Genomic DNA, 22336 nt, shown 5'->3' on the forward strand with positions numbered 1-22336 from the left:
GAGAGAGAGAGAGAGAGAGAGAGAGAGAGAGAGAGAGAGAGAGAGAGAGAGAGAGAGATTGAAGAATTGAGTGAAGAATGATTGAGAAAGCTTCTTCTTCCATTTTGCTCTTTGCGTGTGTGTCAACTGAAGCGAGAAGGGTAGAAAGAGATAGAGAAAAAATTGAGAGAAAAAGTTGGGGAAGGGGGTGGCTGAAGAAAAGAAAAGGGAAGAATAAAATAGGGGTATTTCCGTATTTATATCATGCTCTAGGGTTTTACAAAATTAAATAGCAAAAAACCCACGTCCCACGCGAAGGCTTGAACTTGGGATCAGCTAGCCAAACCACAAGGAGTATACCACTAAGCCACTGATCAGTTATGTATTAAAGTTACATATCAGTCGGTTCGATCAGTTTCGGGGTGAAAAAATCTAGCACTGAAACCGAAACCGAAAATTTCGGTTTTTAAAAAATGAAACCAAAACCGAACCGAAATTTTGGCAACGGTTTGGTCGGTTTTTTCGGTTCCTAGGTTTTTTGCACACCCCTAGGTAAGGTCGTGGGATCAGGTTCCACAGGATATCTTGTGTCATGTACCAGGTAAAAGAAGAAGAAGAGATTTTATAGTTTCTTACCACCAGACTAATAGTTTTTCAAGTGGACAGAGTAGTGACAAATCTCTTGTAAAGATCCAATGAAATGCTAGAAACGTCAACCATCACTGTAATTTGGACTCCATTTCCCCCTTAAGTACTTTGGCATGTTTTTATTTTTTTAAAAAGATTAACATTGAGTAGTGCATAACAAACTTCAGCACATTTCTTGAGTTGTATGATTATTGATGTTTTGTTGGTTTCTTGACAAAGCTGGTGGAAAGGAGGAAACATAATTCTTATTTTACATTATTTGGTTCCCAACATATAAAAACCTCACGTTAAGGAAGCCAAACAGCTACAGTTTAAGTCCCACCTGCCCCCTTCACAACCAAAATAACTGAACTAATAAATAAATCTAAAACACTTACCCTACATGCTTCCAACAATCAATCAGGAAACCATGTTGTTAAGGTTTTCAATTCTCTAATTTGAATATTAAAATTTCTTACTTATCAAACATATATATATATATATATATATATATATATAGTGTCAAATTTCTTGTGGCTTGGTTACATGCAAGGTTTGCAATTTTATGCTTTTGTTCTCTCTCTCTCTCTCTCTCTCTATATATATATATATATATACACACACACACACATACACACATATAGTGTCAAATTTCTTGTGGCTTGGTTACATGCAAGGTTTGCAATTTTATGCTTTTGTTCTCTTTCTTCTGTTTCCAATTTGTGCTGATAGTTGTTAAGTGAATGGCTTTGGCTAATTACCGCTTTAATGTTCTTCCAGAACTTTGGAAGCCTTCTGATGGATTTTCTGTATTTCTTTGGGTAAGTAAAATGCTGATATCAAATTTTTTCTTTCCTTTTTGAAAGTTCTTATTGAATTGAAATTTCACTTTGAATTAAAAGTCATTTAGTATATACAACACAATATTTATAGATTTATTACTGTTTATCATTCAACCTCTGATTTTCCAGGAATGTATTTGATCCTCGCCAGATGCGTATTTCAGTACAGGGAAGTGGAGTTTATATGAAAAGAGAAAGAGGCTGTAGGTAATAGCAACACCCGCTTGCTTTCTATGTTGAAATCTTTGAATGATAAGTGATTTCGTGATTTCCCTATCTCCATTTGTGTAACGTATTGACAATCTTCTGCTTGTAGTATTGATCCAATTCACATTGATGATCCTCTTTATCCAACAAATAATGTCGGGAGAAATTGCTTTAGGATTCATCAGTGTATCAAGGTAAGCTAGTGAACCTTGTTGCAGTTATTACTTTGATATGATAAATTTTTCCATGGCATTATGATTAAAGAAAGGGATTAAACTCTAAATTGACCTGTGTGATAATATGGTGCTTCATAGATAGCTGCTTAACATTATTAGGTAACTTTCATGGTTGTTGATCATGCTTTTCTGAAATTGTAGATAGAGTTTCACTTAACAAAAACAAATCTTTGGTAGTTTCATTATTATTAAGTTGTATTTTAGCAATGAACTCTTGGTCAAATGATACCTCCTCTTGTATGAGGAAGCTGGAGAGTGAGTTCATGGGCTTAAGACCCTCCGAGTGCATGCATAATTACCAATAAAATAATTCTTAATATGTATGTTGGCATGCACACAATCGTGGCAACATACCATGTATGCTTAAAAAAAATGCCTCCAATTCCACAATGCACATTAGCGGACAATCTCTTCACCTTAAGTGATGCCCAAATTACTGACAAGCTAATTAATTGTAATTTTAAATATTTTCTGCTACCCATTTGTAAGCTTCAACTGCCTGCTAACATAATTTTACTTATCAAAAAAAATCTTTCTTTTGTATAAGAACTTTCCATGCATGTTGGTGGAATGACTTTTGTGATTTCTTTTTGGTTTTATTATATCTCATACTCAAATGTATTATGTTTCAGGCATTTTCAGAAGCCTATTCTGTTTTGGAGAATGAGCTTATGTGCATTCCTGATTATGGCGATACTTTTTCGAGGCCACCATATAGACTGCTTCCAAAAATCATCCCAAGTATTGATGTATTATAGTGGTTCTTACAAGCTGAAGAGTTTATATGTGTTTGCAAGGTATTCTTCAAGTCACTAGTTATCAAAATACTAATTTTGATGTTTGGACTAATCCTTTCATATTTCTGTTTTGGTTTCTTTGGGCCTCATCTTTTAAGTATTGAAGAACGTAAGAGCATCAAAACAGTATGAAAGGCAGTCAAGATGGACTCTGAGGTTATGATAGTTTATTAACCTTATTAAAAAAAAATTTCAACATAGGATAGATTAGGAAATTTGTACACCTGCCTGTAAGTGGGCTTAGGAATTGTAGATGGATATGTTTAGGGTTTTAGACTTTCAAACTAAAAGTTTTAGTTTGAATATGGCTTGGAAGATTGAATTTAACGCTACGTTTGTTTGGAGTGAAAATAGGAAGGATGGAAAATGGGAGAGAGAAATAGGAGAGATTTTGGAGGAGAGAAAATGGTGGGGCCCAACTGTAAATTCACGTTTAAGTTTTTTTTGTTTTGTTTTGTTTTTGTTTTTTTGTTTTGTTTTAGTTTTAGTTTTTTGTTGTTTTTGTTTTGTTTTGTTTTGTTTGTTTGTTTGTTTTTTTTTGTTTTGTTTTTTTTTCCTGGTTCATTGCAACCTTAAACACAAACTCTTTTTTTTCTTTGCAATGTTAAACCCATGAACCTTTTTCTTTTCTTTTTTTCTTCTCCTCTTTTTCTAGGTTCATTGCAACGTTAAACTCTTTTTTTCTGGATCCTTTTCTCCTCATGTTAAACTCCTTTTTTTCCTGGGTTTACTTGCTTTGGGTTGCTTATTTTATTAAAAAACAATACTTTATTTTCCTTTATAAAATATTTATATAAAAAAAGTTATGTTGCCGGGGTATGAGAGTAAATTTGTACAAACTCTATTTTCAATCCCTCCATTTTTTTACCCTCTAACCAAACACAATTGAGAGAATTAAAATATTTTCTATCTTCCCATATTTTCATCATCTCCCCATTTTTTATCCTCTTCACTTTTCCATCCCCCAACCAAACGGACCCCAAGGGTGAAAGTGGCCTGAAATAGAGGATGACAGGTTGTGTGAATTTTGGACTATCGACGTATGTGTTAAGGGTTTTACTTTTTCATGGCTTGTTTCAATGGGTGTTTCGGTGGCTAATGAGCAGGGAAATATAGGGGTTCTAGGGTTTTGCTAAGAGGGAAGAAAAGAGGTTTGTGACTGTTTGGGGGTGTGAACTGCATCAGTGTGCAACAAAGAGAGAGAGAGAGAGAGAGAGAGAGAGAGAGAGAGAGAGCTCTAGGCATGCGTGTTGAGTAACCAAATACTCAATGTTTCATTCTCAGAATTTCTGAATTTTTTGAGCATAATCAAAGCTTGTTTATATAAATCATTGACTCTTACTTAACTTATTAGCGCTAGGATTCATAATTTGACTACTAAACTTCCAACCTAATAAAGTCCAATGAAAGATTAACTTGGACTTGAAGAAAAAAAACCCAAAATATTTGGAAACTTCTAGACAATTTAAGACTCAACTACTTATTAAAAAAAGTTAATACTCAACTCAAATACCAAATTTTATAACTTAGACTAAACCTATTTACACAATTCTCACATCTGGCTGGCATCACATGAGAGGCCCCTCCCAACAAAAACTCTGTAGTACCAAAATTGTGACATCCAAACAGTGAGTAAATCTCTTTTTTCGTTGCTGAATCATTATCTTTGAACAAAGTTTTTATGAATTATTGATATTCCCATTAGATGAAGCTGATAGAAATGGTGAATTTAATCAAATAACCAATTTTCTTACTCCCCTCCACATGTGGGCCAACACATTTTAAATGGGTGGTAGAGTGGAAATAGGGTTCAAATTCATGACCATTTGCTCTAATACCATGATAAACTACCGATTCTCCTAAAAGCTGAAGTTGATAGGAATAGTTGAGAATTTAATCACTTAATTAATATTCTAATACTTTTAAAATTTGAAAATATCAGTGAACAAAAAGATTTTTTTTTCAGCTTATTAGTTCATATATTTTGCCAAGCACTGCTGGAGTTTGGGATTGTCATGATATCAGACTCCTAAGTTCTGTTATGGTTGTGATCAAGGTGGTGCACCATACTTCAATGAAAAGCGCTCCCTTCCCTTCCCTCCCCCACAACTTTTGAACCGGTGAATGCTTGACTTCCTTGTTTATCCTTTTGATTTAGAGTGTATTGTTTTGCATCTAGATTCTTGTATCTGGGATTATTGCCGTCTTATCATTCTTTGACATTGACATAATTGGTGGGGTGTTCTCATATATCACTCAATATATTCTAAAGTAATTATATCTGATTTTTCTGGAAATGTCTGTTGCTCTATATCTTATCTTAGTACAAAGGCTTTGAGAAGTTTAGTTTTTAAGGGACACTTTTGCACTTGTGCATGAGCATGAAAATTTCTAGTGGTTATGATAAACTCCCATGCTGTCACATGTGAGTATTACAAGAAATTCCGAAATGTATTTGCCTCTCTAAGGACTTAAAGGGCATGGGCTAAGTACTTGCTGCTAAGCATCTTTGGATAGGCAGGAGAGGCTGATTCACATGGAGGGATAATGAGAGTCTTGTGCAAATAGCATCCCCAGGATTCAAACCAATAGCAGTGTCTTTTTGGCTTAGTTGTTTGAAAAAGTGTTATTAAAATAACGATTTTCAAACCTGCATTTTGAAAAAACGCTTTTTTAAATCACATTTAAGTGTTTGGCAAAACTAATGAGAAGGTGCTATTTCTATCAATCAAACATTTGGATAACATTGGTATAAAATTGATGTTTCTGTTTTGAATGACAAAAAGCCCTAACTATGCTATTAAGGTTATCATATATATTAACTTATTTTTTAATTTAGACCAGAAAGCCAAGAATGGGAGGCTATAAAGATGAACATCAGAAAGTACTTAAAAAAAATGGGAAGGGTTTGGGTTAACCTTTTTGTCTTTAATAAAACAAAATAACATACAATCAAAAACAGGAAAATATACAATAGAGTATAGATGAATATAGAGAAGAATGCACATTAATCCAAAAAGGTATAAAAAAAAAGAAAAGAATAGAGAGAGTTGATAAGAAAAGTGGGAGAATCTTGTCAAAAGTAGTATATTGGTTTTTGGGCTGGAGTCTGTTTCATCATCAATTAGAGATGAATTTAATGCATAATGGAAAGAGCAGAGAAAGAAGATGATAAATTACTTGAATTTGACAGTAGGCATGGTAGATGAGCAACTGTGAGGGCAACAGTGATGTGAGAGACCAGAGGACATGGTAAGGAAGGGGAAGTTTCTTTGTAAGATATTTTGGTCATTAAAAAATTATGAGGGTGATTTGGGTATTGAAAATCCAATAAAGTGCTAAGCGCAAAATGTGATTTGGGGATTGAATTTGATGTTTCCAAAAAGCTATGGGGCACGTGCAATTGTGCTGTTTCTAAATGCTTTTATTTTATTTTATTATTATTATTATTATTTTTTTCTTTTTGTGGTTTTCAAAGCACTGTTCTTTTAAAATCACAAAACCAAACAGTTAGGCTTTTTGCGTTTCAGTAAAAAAAAAAAAGTGTGTTTGCCTTGTGAAATTTTGGGTCAAATGACCCTATAAAAAAAAATAGCAATCACAGACACAAAGAGCACAAGAATTTACGTAGTTCGGCAATTTGCCTACATCCATGGGTGGCAACAGAGAGAGTTTCACCATAAAATAGGTAGATTACAACAGTGGCACAAAGACTCTCTCAAGAAACCCAGACCCAAAATACACCCTAGCCGCACTTTCACGAAAGGCACAAAACAAGGAATCCCTTTGGTTTTTGACTCTAATATATGCAACTGCTAAGTTTCTCTCACATCACAACAGACTTAATTTGGTGCAACACATAAAAGATGTAGAATCAAGAGATCAAGCCCTCTATTAATACTAGGTATAAGTTGGCATAAATTTATGCCTTTATTTGAGTGGGTCATGGCACTATTTTACAATCATCAAGGAGTAAAAAGAAAATTTATTTTTAGCAACCAAGTGGGAAACTTTTGATGGGTTTTAATCCCACATAATGCCACAAGAGTGCAATCCACGCACCCTTCTCAAATACAAGCTGCGTTTCATTAGAGAGGGCTTAGCCTGTCTGTTGACTGAGTGGTTGCAATGTTCTTTTCCCATCATCAATAACTGTTCAATTATATATGAAAAGATGAATTTGGTTAGAATCTTATTTTAAAGACACTCTGATTTGATATGAAGCACCTGTCACCCAAATGTATCTGTTTCAAACCTTTGCACTTCATAGTTTTCTTATTTAAGACATAGACGATTGAAATATTTGAAGAGAAGCTGATGTTTTTTCAAATTTCCTCAATTCATTTACTCACTTCTCCTTTCTGCAATTAACTCTTTTTCAAAGAATTCTTTCTAGCAGTGCCCTACATTAGTAATTTTTTGGCTAATAGGCTTATGCTGCTGTAATCAAATTTTTTATACTCCTATTTGTGGTTTGTAAATGGTTTCTACTGTCGTAATAAAATTTTTTCATGTTGGATTATTTTCTATGCTCGGCATAGAATTAGATATTTTAGATTCAATTTGCAGCTTGATCTTGCAGTTGATCTTTTAAAGTGAAGATACTCCAGGAAGTCCAATGTGCAACTGTCAGCATTTCCTCCCAAGTTGAACCTGGTTGATACTATAACAGAAATTTTAGACGTGCAAGTGGAAGTACTAATCCTGAAAGCATATTTATATTTTTATTGATTTCCTTTTCTATGCCCTTGGACTTTTATACATATTAGTATCCTCAATTTCTTGTGCTGCTTGAAAAGTAAGAAGATTTTCAGTATCAGGTTTTCTTGCATAGTCCTGAAATTAAGTATCTGCTCTTTGTCTTGTTGAGCTGTTAGTGAATGACTGTAAGTTCATTGAATGTTATGTGTTGCTACCTTTTCTACTTTTTAGTGTCCTCTTGAAAAACTGTAAAATGCATTGAACATTATAGGCACTGGAGATGAAACTATCATGTCTTCAGTTATCACCATCATTAGAATTCATGAGTTTTTTTTTAAATTGATTCCTGAAGTCTACTTCCTGCATTCTTGTAGGATCCTGCCATGCGTCAGACTCAGTTTCTGTACTTTAGTATCATTTCTTCAGTATTGTCTTTGTCTTTATTTAAAAAGTATTGACTGTTCTTCAAGGCTGGACCATATGGTTGGCGGCCGATTATGCTAGGCATTTTGTGAAGTGTTTCAATTTTGTGTCTAGGCTTGTTTTCAACTAGGATCTTGAGTTGCTCCTGTTTGTTAATTATTATATTGGGTCTATCAGATAAATTATACACAGAAATTTGGGTTATTTATGTTTTGAAGTTAGTTAAAAAGGAGAAAGCATCTTCTTTCTTTGACAATTTTGCCTTGATCTAGGAAGCACAAACTTGGACATGGGTACTAGTACGACACGACGGCACAAGCAATTTCCAAAAAATTATAACGTGATACAGCGGGTATGACACGGGTACAACACCCCAAATGAAGTGTCCGTGCTTCCTAGGCCTTGATCACTGATCTGTTTATGGTGTTCTTGATTTAATGAATCATGGTCAGTTAGGGTTTGCTTATATGGATGGTAGAATGCATTTTAAATCAATTTTATTCATCTGGCTATATTCTGCATTTAGGTTGGTTTGATTCAGTAGATCCTGTGGTTCTTTAATCTCTTAACTCATGAGAATAGCCATCTGTTTCTCAGATTATTGACTTTTATCAAATGCAATTTTTTTTTTCTTTTTTAATATAAATTGTGCTTGGAAATGTTGTACTGATGCATTTAGCATCTGTGTAAATACGAAAATAATAATGCGACACATTATGTTGTACATTTGCATTGGCAAACTTTTGTGGGATCCACTACCCATGTCATAGATAGTGGCTCCACCAAAGATCCTTCTCCCTATCTTTTTTTGGGAGAAAAGGAGGATCAGGACAAAATTCATGAGATGGAAGAGATCTGAATGAATGGAAAGTAAAAAAAAAAAAAAGGATGAATTTCACTTTGAGGTTGAAAGATACTCTGTATACAGACTTATAAAATTCCTTAAGTGTTCAGGCAATCAATTTATAGGTCTTCAAATCGTTCATTTGAAAAAAACCTGAAATCCTTCAATCTTTTCAAATGAACAGGTGTTTTCTGTAAAAGCCATGGAGAGATTATGGCTCATCTATTCTTACATTGTGCAGTGGCTAAGAGGTTGTAATGGTTGGTTTTCTGCTTGTTTGGTGTCTTCATGGTTGTCAGAATTATGGTTAAGTGATTAACTTCACCATTTCCTAACAACTTGGCTTTTGGGACAATCAGTAGTTTAACATGGTACCCGAATAGGAGGTCCTAGATTCGATCCTGTATCCACTCTACCTCTCATTTAAAATGTTAAAAATCTCACATGATGTCCCCACTTATTAAAGGGGAGTATGGGCCTACACGCAAGGGGGAGTGTTAGAATTATGGTTAAGTGATTCAATTTACTATTTTCTAATAGCTTAATTGATAGTTTAACAAGGGTAATGCCTTATTTTGTGATGGAGATGTTATAATATTGGAAGGGACTTATTAATAAGAGGAGTATAATGCCTAATGGGATGATTTGGAAAGTTGTTTCTTTGCATTTAATATGGTGTCTTCAGGGGAAAAAATGGTACTTTGGAGAGAAAGGAATGGTCATTGCTTTGAGGGGAAAGTGTTAAATTTGTGGTGAAGTTGAAGTTATTGTTGAACCCTTGTATGAATGTACTTTGGCCTCTCATACTTATTTTACGGCAGACTTTCTAGAGTTCCTAGATACCATTAGCTTATGTTGGTTTTTAGTGTGTGTGTATTAAATTCTCTATTTTGGATTCACCTTGTTTACTCCCCATGTACTTGGTTTGCACCCTTAGCGTGTGTTTGGATAACCTGCGTTTGCGTTTTGCTGAGAAATTTCAGCGTTTTTTTTTTTTTTTTCTGCTGCTGCACGCTTTTCACAGGGGACAAGGCTACTGTTCATGCTACTGTGCATGAACAGTAGCCGATTTTGTTGACTTTCAGCACATTTGTGGGTCCTGTGTACTGTTCACGGGACCCACAAACTTCACTTTTCAGATTTTTTAAAATTAAAAATGGGACCCACGATACTATTCACACATTTAAAATTTATTTTGGTACAGTGTTTTCAGTTTTCAGCAATAAGCTGTATCCAAACGGACCCTTAGTGTATTCTTTTAATGATAACTTTTGCTCGTAAAAAAAATTTGAATCCCGTCTTAGTTGGATAATCATGATACTTCCTAGAAATAGAAAATTTTGATTTAATGGAGAATATCCCCATGTTTGTTCAATAAGATACCAGAGTGGGGGATGATTGACTCATGCTGTACCATATGGTTATTTTGGCTAGATGGAAGCCCTCTTATTTAATCATAGTTTGGTACTGAGATTTTCCTTAATTGCTTGTTTAATGGACATGGTTACGATTTCCTGCTTTTTCTTTTAGAACCTCTGTAACATTTAGCCGTTCAATGGCCTCGCCAGTGTTGTCATAAACCATTTGTGCATGTGACCAAAGCTTCTTAATCAGTCATGCAAATCTACTTTGTCATCTATGGGTTCTTTTATTATACACTGCCCTTTTGATGGTCCTATGACCACTTAAATAGCTTTCCTTATGTGTTCTGAAATCAGTATACTTCTCATAACTACAAACATGTAGGTTAATAATAATATAGCAAACATGTAGGTTAATAATAATATTTTACTTATAATATTATTATTAGTTAGGAGCATCTTGTTTTTTGGTTGGAAAAAGGCTGTGTTCTAAATATGTGGATTATTTGACCCTTTGATTTACATTTTTTGTCATTTATTTTCAGGTGAAATGTGGAGGTAGCTGGCAGAGGACTATGCTTCCATGATGAGGAAGCTTTGACTTATCAAACTTGGGGCAGCCTTCATTCCCATGGCTGGAGAAGTCATTATGGTAATTCCAATATATACCTCTAATGTTATCACACAGCCTATGTTCGTTTTTAGAGTTCTTGTATTCCTAACACTCTAATGTGTAGCTCAACTGGCATGTCATCATTGGTAATAGTATAAGATTATGAGTTTGATCTTGTTTGGCTGTGTGACTTACTTTACATAAGCACCAAAAAACCTACTACCCAGTGTGTACCTATGGTTTTCCCTTTTCTTTATTAACGAATTCTTATCAATAATTAATTTCCAATTTTGTTACTATAATCTGCATGTTGTTCTTTTGTAGAAAATTTTAGCAATGGCAAACTCACACGCCTTTTCATGGGTGGGTTGGTAAATAAGTTTGTCTTGTTTGCTTGAATAACCATTTAAATTATTAAATGTGCTTTCTTGACAACGGTCAAAGACTTAAAGTTTATGTTTTGTTACTTTGCAACATGTAGTTTGTCATTACTAATTACTTGATTCCCTAAACTTTAATTACAACTAAAAAAATAGTTACTTTATATATCTATTTATTAGCTGTAGTGTCACCATGTGATATTGCAATTTTAGTTTGCAACTTACTCCTCTAGTATGATGTAGCACAGGGTTTGTAAAAGTAAGGTCGCATAAGGCTTTCAAAGCGTCGGGACCGGATGGGTTGCATGCGGGTTACTTCCAAAGATTTTGGTTGGTGGTGGGTAGGTCGGTCATTGATGAAGTGAAGAGGATCTTTGTGTAGAGGAAAGTGCCTAGGTACTTGAATAAAACTCACATTGCTCTCATCCCTAAAATTCAAGGCCTGGAGACTTTGGGCAATTATAGACCCATTAGTTTATGCAACACCGTCTATAAGTTTGTCACTAAGGTTATAGTTGCTAGACTAAGACCGCACTTGGATAGGCTTATATCTTCGGTTCAAGCAGCCTTTGTTCCTGGTAGGAAGGGAATAGATAATGCAATTATAGCCCAATAAGTTATCCATTCTATCACCAAGAAGAGGGGGGAAGTTGGGTATATGGCTTTAAAGATTGATTTGGAGAAAGCTTATGACAAGCTTGAATGGAGCTTCATTAAAGATATGCTTGTTAGAGCAAATATTCTGGTAGACCTCATTGATATCATTATGAGCTGCATTTCGTTGGTCTCCACATCCATCTTGGTGAATGGGGAAGCCTTAGAGCCAATTTATCCCTTGAGAGGGATTAGGCAAGGAGATCCGCTATCCCCATATTTGTTCATCCTTTGTATGGATTACCTTGGCCAGCTCATTGAAGAGAAGTGTCATATGAAACTTTGGCAGCCGGTTAAAGCTTCTCTTCTCAAAGTGGACCAGCATTCTCTCACCTATTTTTTGCTGATGACCTTGTTCTCTTTGCCAAAGCAAACTACATTAACTGCACAGTTATTAGGGATGTTCTTGATGATTTTTGTAGCATATCTGGCCAAACTATTAGTGAAGCCAAGTCTAGAGTCTTCTTTTCTCCTAATGTGGATAGAGATACAAGAGAGTCCCTATGTGATATCCTTGGTTTTGCTTCAACCCCGAATCTTGGTAAGTATTTAGGAATTCCCATTAAGCATGCCAACACCTTTTTCCAAGACTGTAATTTCATTTTGGATAGGGTAACACAGAAACTTGCTGGTTGGAAGGCCAAGTTGCTATCGATGGCCGGCCGAGCTGTTCTCATCCAAGCTTCCACTGCGGCTATCCCTTCGTATGTGATGCAATGCACTCATCTCCTGGTCAAAATCCTTGAGGGATTAGATCGGGTCAATCGCAACTTCCTTTGGGGTTCTTCGGAGACAGCTAGGAAGGTCCATTGGGTTGGTTGGCAAAAGGTGGCAAGACCCAAAGATGAAGGTGGTCTCGGATTGCAAACTGCTAAGGGAAGGAATGTAGCCCTTGCAAAACTTAATTGGAGGTTTGATAATGAAAAAGAAGCTCCTTGGGCTAAGGTCCTAAGAGCTAAATACTGTAATAGCAGAAGATTAGCCTCACCTAATCCTGATAGGCTTCCTTGTTCCCGAGTTTGGGCAGCGATGAAGAAAGGCAGGGAAGTGTTCATTGCAGGCAGCATGTGGATGGTTGGTAGGGACAGCAAGTTGAGCTTTTGGTATGCGGATTGGACTAAGAAAGGACCCCTTCGGCATCTCATTCAAGGCCCTCTAAACCGAGAAGAATCCAAGTGGGAAGTGAAAGACCTCATGACGGATATGGGGTGGGACTTAAATCAGATTTCTTTTGTGCTCCCTTCAGAGGTGAAACTCATGATCCAAGCCACTCCAATTCCTTTAACAGGTAGAGGAAGGGATAGTTTAGCATGGAGGAACAATCCTAGAGGTGTTTTTGATCTCAGAAGTGCTTATAGCCTTGTTAATGGTTCTGCCCAAGACTTTGCCTTCTCGGCTAAATGGATTTGGAAAGCAAATACATTGCCTCGAATCAAAACCTTCATGTGGCAGTGTGCTCACTAAGGTGAAGGGATGTCTTGTTAGAAGAGGGATGGGAAGATGATACATGTTCTATTTGTCAAGGAGGAGTAGAAACAGTGATGCATGCTCTTAGTGGTTGTTCTTGAGTCAGATCAATTTGGAGGCAGTTGGGTGTGCTGCCTTCGAACCAAGATTTTTGAAGACTAGAATTGCAGGATTGGTTGGTTTATAATGGGAATTTGACTCCTAATGGTACTGCTGGGATTTTGCCTTGGAAGATGATCTTTCCTTTTGCATTATGGAATATATAGAAGAGTAGAAATGGGTGTGTTTTTAGAGGGAAAAACCTGAACCCAAATTTAGCTGAGGAGATTGTAAACCAAGGGATGGAGTTTATGTACTGTGCATCATCGCCTAGGGACCGGACTTACAGAATCATTAAAAGAGTTAGGTGGGAGAAGCTGCAGGCAGGTTGGAAAAAATTAAATATAGATGGAGCTTCTAAGGGTAATCCGGGTTTGGCAGGTTGTGGAGGAGTGGTTAGGGATGAGAATGGAAGGTGGATTGCTAGGTTTTCAAGGCGTATAGGGGTGACTATCAGCTTTGAGGCTGAGCTTTGGGGGTTTCGGGAGGGTCTCATTATTTGCAGCAACTTAAACATTCATTCTCTAATTATTGAACTTGATGCTAAAGCTGTTGTGGGTTTTTTCTTAATCCAAACTATCAAAATAATGCTATTTTGCCAATTTTGGATGACTGCAGGCAATTGATGCTTCAGTTTCAACAGGTTTAGCTTAGGCATTGTTTTCGCCAAGCCAATTGTTGTGCGGATATGTTAGTTAGGACAAGTATTGATCAAGATGCTGAGTTTATTTCCTTTAATTGTCCACCTGTGGACATTAGAAGTATTTTAGATGAGGATACTGTTGGTCTGTATGTGAACAGGGTTTGCTTTGTAACTGATGTTCATGGTTAGTTTGTTTGAATGAAATCGTATTTTAACCAAAAAAAAAAAAATTCAACAACAATAATGTTTCCTCTGGTTTTATAAATAGGGTCCCAAATTACATTAAATAAGGGAAGATAATTAAATCATAATTAGAATAGCAATTAAATCCCTTAAAACCCTCAAAATAAATTATATTAGATTCAAATCCCATAATTTGGATAAATGGAACTGATGCAGGATCAGCACTAAAATTGATTTTCTGTTGAGTTCTTCAATGGTTCTTGAATAAGGATCAATGTTTAAGGTTTTTAGGTTAGTAGAAAAATATTGAATCTTGATGGCTGTTTTGGGGCTGAAACAGGGGATAAACATAAGACAAGATAAATAAAACACTAGGTAATCACAGCAGGTCTTCCTAAGCAATCACACTTAGGTAGGAGAAGGCAATCACACCCTCAAGGCTTAAAATAAGCTGCTAGAATTTTATTAATCAATCACTAGAAGGACTTGAACTCTAAATATTCTATTCCTAGAATGACTAGTAATACTGACAACAAATAAAAAAAATACTTAATAACTCCTAAAACAAGTAGGAGGACTCAAAACATAAAATAAGACTCATGGGCCTTTGGTACAACTATAGTCAGCCCATTCCAGAAAATCTAGGAATTACCAAGTGTCCTTATTTCTTATTCTGGTAGAGCTTAATTGAAACTAGTAGAACTTAATTAAAACTGATCTAGCAGCAATTGAACAATAAAATAAGACTAAGCAAGGTCCCATGAGAGCCTCCATCATCCGAAACATCCCAAATGGCTTGAGCACTAGAGCCAGTTTCCCTCACCTCATGTCTTTAAGGTGGGCTGCCGCTTGTGTTTCCCAACAAGAATCAATTAGCATTAATCTGATGTCTACACCATAGAACCTGTCTAATAAGCCTTTGAGTTTACCACTGCTATATACTTTCACGCACAACATGTATAATTTTGTTAGTTTGCTGGTTTATTGTACTGAATACTGATTAGCTAAATAGGGTTACTGTCTTATTTAAAATGTTAATGATGGTCCTGCATTCACTTTGTAGGTAAATGAAATTTATATTCCTTGGTGTGATTTATTGATTTTCAGTTAAATTTGGGGTCCTATATTTAAGGAAATGAGGTATGCCATCTGCCATAAGAGTAATACAATTCAATGGAAGTAACTTTTTTCCATAGGACTAATCATTTCTCTCTCTTTCTGGGGGTGCTCTTTTATATAATTTCTGGTAAACCTGATTTGTCCACACTTTGGCACCAGGATTCTTTTTTAGATTGCGCATGAAGGGGGTTGACTGGTGTAATTATGTGAATTTTTACTGGGTTTCTACTTAACTATTGGTAAATACCAGTTGACCCACTTTAACTTGTCCCCATTAATCTTGCCAGTATATAGGGTGATTTATATTCAGTTTATTGTGATTTGTAATTGTCAGTATGCTTTGACGGAGTATTTTTTCCCTCAAAATAGGTTTGCAATTTAAAATACTAGTGTATTTATTTACTTTTTCATTTGTTATTTATTTTTTAAATATGTTGGTTTTGAATGATTGCATTTGCTTTCAATATGATTTTGTTTTTCCTTGTCATGTCAGCAACCAAATGGAGCATAATCGAACTATGTTCTGCCTATGCTAATAACCCATAAAATCATTTCATTGCTTCTTTCTTACATGAGTTTTGATTCTAGCAATATCACTGTTTACTTTTCAAAGCAACTTAAATATCATATATACATGTTAAGAGCTGCTGACGCATACAGACAGCCTTCCCCAACTCATTTTTCAAATATGATTTCACTGGTTTGGTAACTTCTTTCAGGACTCTGATATGAAACCAGAACCGTAATTTGTGCTCTGCCTCCAAATTCTTTGTGCAGTTCTGGACTGAGCTGATGATTGTGCCGCTGCCATGGCCACTACATATGAAAGGTTAAGCCATGTGCACAAGCAATACGCACAAGCAATACAAGGTTTTTCACTTCATCTTACTAATATTCTACCTGCTATATTTACTTCTGATCACGGTATTTAACTAGGTTAAAATTTTTTTTTCCCAATCCTAGCTCTTTGCTTGGTCTTTTTGGCTACAGTTTAGGTGCTGTTGTTAAAGATAAGACAACTTTGACTACCTTGTAGATCAAAGAGAAGGGCTGGAACCCATTTATATGGTTGAAGACTAGTAGAAGTTGGATAAATTAGCAGGACTTCTCGTTTGGGAGATTTTGCAATATACTAATTGTTTGTTACAATTTATTGTGCCAACAGTAGTGAAAAAAATATTGTCCTAAGAATTAGTATTTGTAAAGGGTTCCAAGTTCTAATTAACAAGATGTTTCAAAACAGTCATTTGTCTTGTAGCGCAGTGGTATTGTATTGATTGGTTTCCTTCAAGGCTCAAATCCCTTCGGTGTAATAATTGAATTATAAAAGAAAAAAAGGTTTCTCCACAAGTATAAATGTTTGTAGGTTGAGTGGGGCAAGGGCCGAGGTTCAAGTCTTCAGTAGAGAGGTTCACACACATATACACTTAGATTAGGTTAGAGTAGAAATTCTATCTTGTATAAAAAAAAAATATTATTAATTAATCTCATTAAAATTATATTAGTTTACCTCTTCATTATAAATGATTCCACTTTTTTTTTTTTAATGAATAGATTCTCTCATAGTACTTATTAGTTATTAATAAAGTACATAAAAATATTATCATTCAATATATAAATGTGAAGCTTAAAATTTTATTAAGCACTCAGCAAAATGTATTACATCATTGGCAAGAGCTACCCCCATCATTGGGTAGATTTCTATCCAATTTTCATAATTCAAAATGTTTTTTTTAGCATGCTGGCTAAGATTTGTGTTAATCCATTTCCTTGTCGCTGGATAATTGTAAAACACACTAACTTGGGCTATATTTTCATAATTCAAAACCTGGGTACTTCTATCCAATTTTCATAATTCAAAATGTTTTTCTTCTTTTCATTGTTCTCTCTCTTAATGGCCATATAAGAGCATCTCTAATAGCATTGGCAAATGCAAAATCCTTTGTATTTTAGAGTCTAATCAGAAATGATGCTTTAACAGCCTTTCTAAACTGAAAAAGTTATTTGTTAATAAACAGTCACTTTCTTTGCCTGAAGTGATATTGTTCATTAGCAAAAGAATAAAACGAAATAAAACATTAACACAATTGATTATTATATTCAACTTCTATCCTAAATGCTACAAATCAACCTACATCCTTCCTCTCTCAAACGTCTCTAAACTCAAGAGGGAGACACAAAATCAAAACAAAGAGAACACAATCCTTCATATAGAATAAAACTAATCAAATCAAAACAAGAAAGAAAAAGAATAATAAAAAGAGAAAGACAAAGACGGAGAATGTTGATCTAAGATCTAACCCATATTGGCAACTGGGATACATGTTCTTAAAGGTGGGGAGGAGATGAGAGGCAGTGGAGTAGACGGGGTGGAGTACGTGAACACTGATTTAACATGCTAACTCTTTCTAGCCTTTGTTCATTGCCGGTGATTCGTGTGAGGGAGAGATCTATGTGTGTGTGTGAGAGAGAGATGTTCTAGTACGAAGAGGTAGAAAAACATCAACAAAAATGAAGATAGAGAGAAGAGAGGGGATACGTGTGTGGAAGATTGTGTTTTGAAAATGAGATTAGTTTAAGATGCTCCTAATTATACCAATACATTATCACATTAGTTTGCTTTTCTAAGCAGATGGTGAATTGATTTATGGCTAGACAATAGCATTATGATTAGCAGCAAACCAATTAAGCATTTTGTATCCACTGCCAGCAATAGACCTCTTTAGGGGAGCATAAAGCTCAGACTTTTTAGCAGTGCCGAATCTCACGGCCCATAACTCACTAAACGGGCCCAAAAAATATTTAACAAAAAAACAAACAAGCCTATAAATATATATATGTGTATATATATATATATATATATATATATATATATATATATCAGTCAGAATATCATATCATAGAAACAAACAAAAGCTACAACCCAGCAGTCAGTCTCTCATAGTGGTGTCTCTCTGTGTCCAATCTTTCGTTGAAAAATGTCACAAACGAGGGAACCACCAATACTCCGACGAAGGAAGAATGATCTCCCACACGACATTGTACTCAACATCCTGACAAGGCTGCCTGCCAAATCACTCATAAGATTCAGGTGCGTTTCCAAAACCTGGGACTCCTCAATAACCACCTCCTACTTCATCTCAACCCACCTTAATAACTTAGCTCATAATCATGATAATGGTGATGGTGATGGTGATGGTGATGGTTATATCATATACATGCCATGGGATACAAATTCTTCTAACAGAGCAGTCTGTACGGTCGCTTTCGACCGCACCTTTGATAGGATAGCCGAGATTGAAATTCCCTTTGATTTTACTACTGGGCGTGCCCAAATAGTCGGTTCCTGCAATGGGTTATTGTGTCTTGCTGATATTGGAAAGCTTACCACTTCCAAAATTTTTATATATTTGTGGAACCCCAGCATTAAAAAATTCAAGAGGTTGCCTGATTCTTGCTTAGGACAGTTGGGTTTGGTACAGTTGAGTTGTGTTACACTCGGATTTGCATATCATCCGGAGAACAATGACTACAAGGTTGTGAGGATTTCGAGTTATCCTGGGATGAAACCGCATCTCACTGATCAGGTTGAGGTGTACACATTAAGTTCGGATTCATGGAGAAAGGTTGGAATGTCATTGAGAGCCAATGTTATGGTGTATGTTAATAATTTTCCTTCGCCAATGCCAGTGGTTAGTGGAGCTTTGCACTGGATGGCACGTGTGGTAGAAGACGAGTGCAAGAGTGATATGATTGTGTCATTTGATGTCAATAGTGAGAAATTTAGACTGTTAGGAATGCCTGATGGTTCTAAGTCAATAGTGAGGTTTCAGACATGTCTTGCATCACTCAAGGGGAAACTGGCTTTCCTTACATTTGGACAAAGTGAACGTGACTACCACTACTCCATGTGGGTGATGAGGGAGTATGGCGTGCTTGAGTCTTGGAATCAACTTTTTGTTGTACCACTTGAGAGAATATCTGCTTGCATTGGCTTCACCATGTGTGGTTGGCTTTTGATTCACTCCGTTGAGTCCAACTATCAAGCAGTGAAGTTTGTTTTAGTTGACACTGAAACTCTACATGAGAAGGATTTTGATATCCAACAACCTTCATGTGTAGCTACTTTCATGGAGAGCCTTGCTTTACTTGATGGAGCAAACACAGTGTCTTACTAAGCAAGTGGTGGCATGCATATTAGAAGAGAAGTCCTTAGTGGTATGGATGAAGCGAAACCCTTCCCTTGTTATTCCTTTTCCTTTAGCAGTAGGCATGATAGCATTGCTAAAATCTTGATTTTTATCCCAGGTTTACAATATCCTTTTGTGGCTATTATCTAGTAGTATATGATATTTCTCTGTGGATGTTTGTGGTGCACAAGCCTAGATTTGGCAATACTTGGCCAATGTAATCCTTATTTGCTTATGTGTCCCTCTGGTAGAGTTAAAAAGATCTAGATTATTGCTCTCTTGACTACAATTTAAAAGAAGAAATGACCAAAAAAAGAGGAGAGAGTAAAAATAGCTCCAAAACTGAGAATTTTGAAAATAAGTAGCCAAGTCTTCTTTTAGTGAGCTTGTTGCCATTCCAAGGTCTTGTTCTTACTTCCCTGTCTCAAGCTACATGGTCTTTGCTTTGTTTCAGTTGTACATTTGACCTTAATATTGACAATAATAAGCTAATTTATATGAAAGAGAGTTTGTCCCTAGATATGTGATCCTGCTATATTATTCCAAGGTCTTGTTCTTACTTCCCTGGCTCAAGCGGCATTGTCTTTTCTTTGTTTCTATAGTATATTTACCCTTAATATTGACAATAAGAAGCTAATTTATATGACTGCGAGTCTGTTTGTCCCATGATATGTGATCCTGCTATAAGCATATCTTTAGCCTCTTGAGAGATTTATCTAGATAAGGAATGCTATTATCTCTGGCATAGATGGGTTCAATCACATGTTTTTTGTTCATTGGATGTGGATCAACTAGTTTAGCTGCCTAAATGTTTTGTTTCTGTTTATACTTTTGTGTTCTTTATCCTATAGAAACATGCTATGGTTTCACTAAACTTGTTTGGTTGAAGAGAAAGAATTTAAAGGCATATTTTGCTGTTAGGTTGTGAGCTACATCAAATTAGTTTCCTGAAATTTCGTTTTGTTGGACTAGAAGAATTTAGGGGCATGTACAGTTGTTAGCTTCTCAAATGCCTTGGCATTTAGACAGGCTGCAGTGGGGGTTTAAATTAACTTATAAGTATTTTTAATGATGCATGAAAATATCTCTGTTTTTAGTTGACATCCATAAAATAGAATACTTATGGTTTTATATTTGACCTCTTGCATGGATATCGAATAGTCATCCTCTTTCTTGCACATGCTTTAGAATTGGTTCTATTTGTGTTCTTGCTTTCACCATCTTGATTCTTGAACTTGATACAGTACTTCTGATTCTTAAACTCTCCATCTCTAATCTCTATCAGATACAACTATTAGCTATTGCACTTTTTCAAATTGTTTTCGATCGAATATACATCTGGATCTATACAAGTGTGCATTGCACCAAAAACTGAGTTTGCATTGTTTCCTTTATGGCCAACTAAAGCAGAAAAGAGTACTTATGAGCGGAAAATTATATGTCGGCTTCTATTTATGTTATTGGTTATATTATTTCCTACAAGAGTAAAATTGGACTTTCCTTATGCTTTACTCTTTTAGCCTTTCTGTAATTCCCATAAGTAACAATGTGGCAAATTGTGCTAGTTGGTGGAGTACCTTAACATGGGATGCTAGTTTTATGAACTTATTCTCTCAAAAAATTGACTAATCCTATGCTCACCATTTATTTTTATTTTCAAGTATCAATTGGACAACTATCATGTTAAGAACAATAGAGGTGGGTTGTTTTTGAATTGTTTATGGCCAGCTGAAGCATGAAATAGCGCCTGGTAAGTGGTAACTAGCTTCTATGTAGGCATTTTTGAGTAAGTACTTTGATAGGATAAGAAACTCAAAATATTTTTTCTTGACCATTTATCCTTTTGTAATTCCCTTTATAGAGTGGGGCGTTAAGTCTACTTAGTCTAGTTGATGGTTTTTAAATTTAGAAAAACCTTTAGCAACAAAATCAACATGCTTGCCTAGAATGATGTCATTTGATGCCAATGGAGAGAAATTCGGAAATATAGGACTCCCTGCAGAAATTATTCAGTCACCCCATTGGATCACACTACCACTTGCTGTCGGAGATGACTTGCAAGTTGGACATCTTGAATTGTATGAGGAAAATTTGGCTTGGATTGCATATGGTCGACCACTGAGGTTTGTTTGGGTGAGCTATGCACTATTTGGGTGATGAGAGAGTATGGTTTGCACGAATCATAGTCACAGAGTAAACAATGTTTTTTGTGCAATTGGAAAATGTTCTAGCCTTTTTTTGGTTGCACCAGGCATGGCGTTCTTTTGGTTCAAAAAGGTTCATGCCTAGGCTGGCGAGAAAAATTCAAGTTTATCACTCTCTCATGTATTTACCTCATAACACAAATGAAAAGGAGCATTTGTGAAAAAATGGATATATATATATATATATATATATATATATATTGTGTGTGTGTGTATAGACTTATTGGATCCTAAAATTCTACATGAGAAGGTTCTTGGTATTCTAGCTTTTCTAACTATGCCTGCTACTTTTGTGGAAAGGATTGCATTACTGGATGTAGAAAATATTCTATTTGGATAAGAAGTGTAATTATCTGCAACTCAAGCTGTGATTGAGGAAGGCTGAATGCTCCTTTTCTTTTCCAAATGGAATGAAAGTAATGGTCTGATGTGGAAGGGTAAAATTATGTATGACTTATTTAATTTTTTAATGCTTGTGGTTTTCTGTTTTTTGTTTTCAAACATGATAGGATTTAAACCTATTCTAATTGAGTGAAATGGAACCCACGTGACTATTGTTATGTTATTACTTTAAAAAAAAAATTGAAAAATTTTGAGAACCAATTATCTGCTATAGCTTGTTTGTATCTTAGTTTTTATTATCCTTTTGTGGTTATTTTATATTAGTTTTTGTTATTTCTTTGTGGAGTTTTTTTATATTTCTTTGTGGATGGCTGTCGTGTGCTAATTCAGATTTGGAAATGTCAACATAATCCTTATTTGCTTAT

The 22336-nt window shown here is 35.5% G+C and overlaps 2 protein-coding genes across 2 annotated transcripts in view; both read left to right on the forward strand.

The window, feature by feature from the left end:
- The window catches only part of LOC142614541 (uncharacterized), a 31246-nt gene extending 14829 nt beyond the window's left edge, over window positions 1–16417 (forward strand). The window contains exons 12-19 of the mRNA XM_075787077.1: window positions 1387–1427; window positions 1578–1655; window positions 1765–1849; window positions 2524–2688; window positions 8085–8259; window positions 10563–10669; window positions 15895–16045; window positions 16139–16417. Coding sequence (XP_075643192.1) covers window positions 1387–1427; window positions 1578–1655; window positions 1765–1849; window positions 2524–2649 — 330 coding nt within the window. The 3' untranslated portion in view covers window positions 2650–2688; window positions 8085–8259; window positions 10563–10669; window positions 15895–16045; window positions 16139–16417. The remainder of the gene's footprint in view (window positions 1–1386; window positions 1428–1577; window positions 1656–1764; window positions 1850–2523; window positions 2689–8084; window positions 8260–10562; window positions 10670–15894; window positions 16046–16138) is intronic.
- Window positions 16418–18091: 1674 nt separating this feature from the next.
- On the forward strand, window positions 18092–19539 carry LOC142615562 (F-box/kelch-repeat protein At3g23880-like). Its single transcript, XM_075788302.1, has one exon. It carries the CDS (start codon window positions 18154–18156, stop codon window positions 19351–19353), a length of 1200 nt encoding a protein of 399 aa, XP_075644417.1. The 5' UTR covers window positions 18092–18153; the 3' UTR covers window positions 19354–19539.
- Window positions 19540–22336: the final 2797 nt, after the last annotated feature.

The sequence above is a fragment of the Castanea sativa genome, chromosome 11 (genome assembly GCF_040712315.1).
Source record: "Castanea sativa cultivar Marrone di Chiusa Pesio chromosome 11, ASM4071231v1".
NCBI lineage: Eukaryota > Viridiplantae > Streptophyta > Magnoliopsida > Fagales > Fagaceae > Castanea > Castanea sativa.

What these genes read in the sequence shown, in the direction of transcription:
- LOC142615562 (XM_075788302.1), top strand. Translation starts at nt 18,154, where the DNA reads ATGTCACAAACGAGGGAACCACCAATACTCCGACGAAGGAAGAATGAT.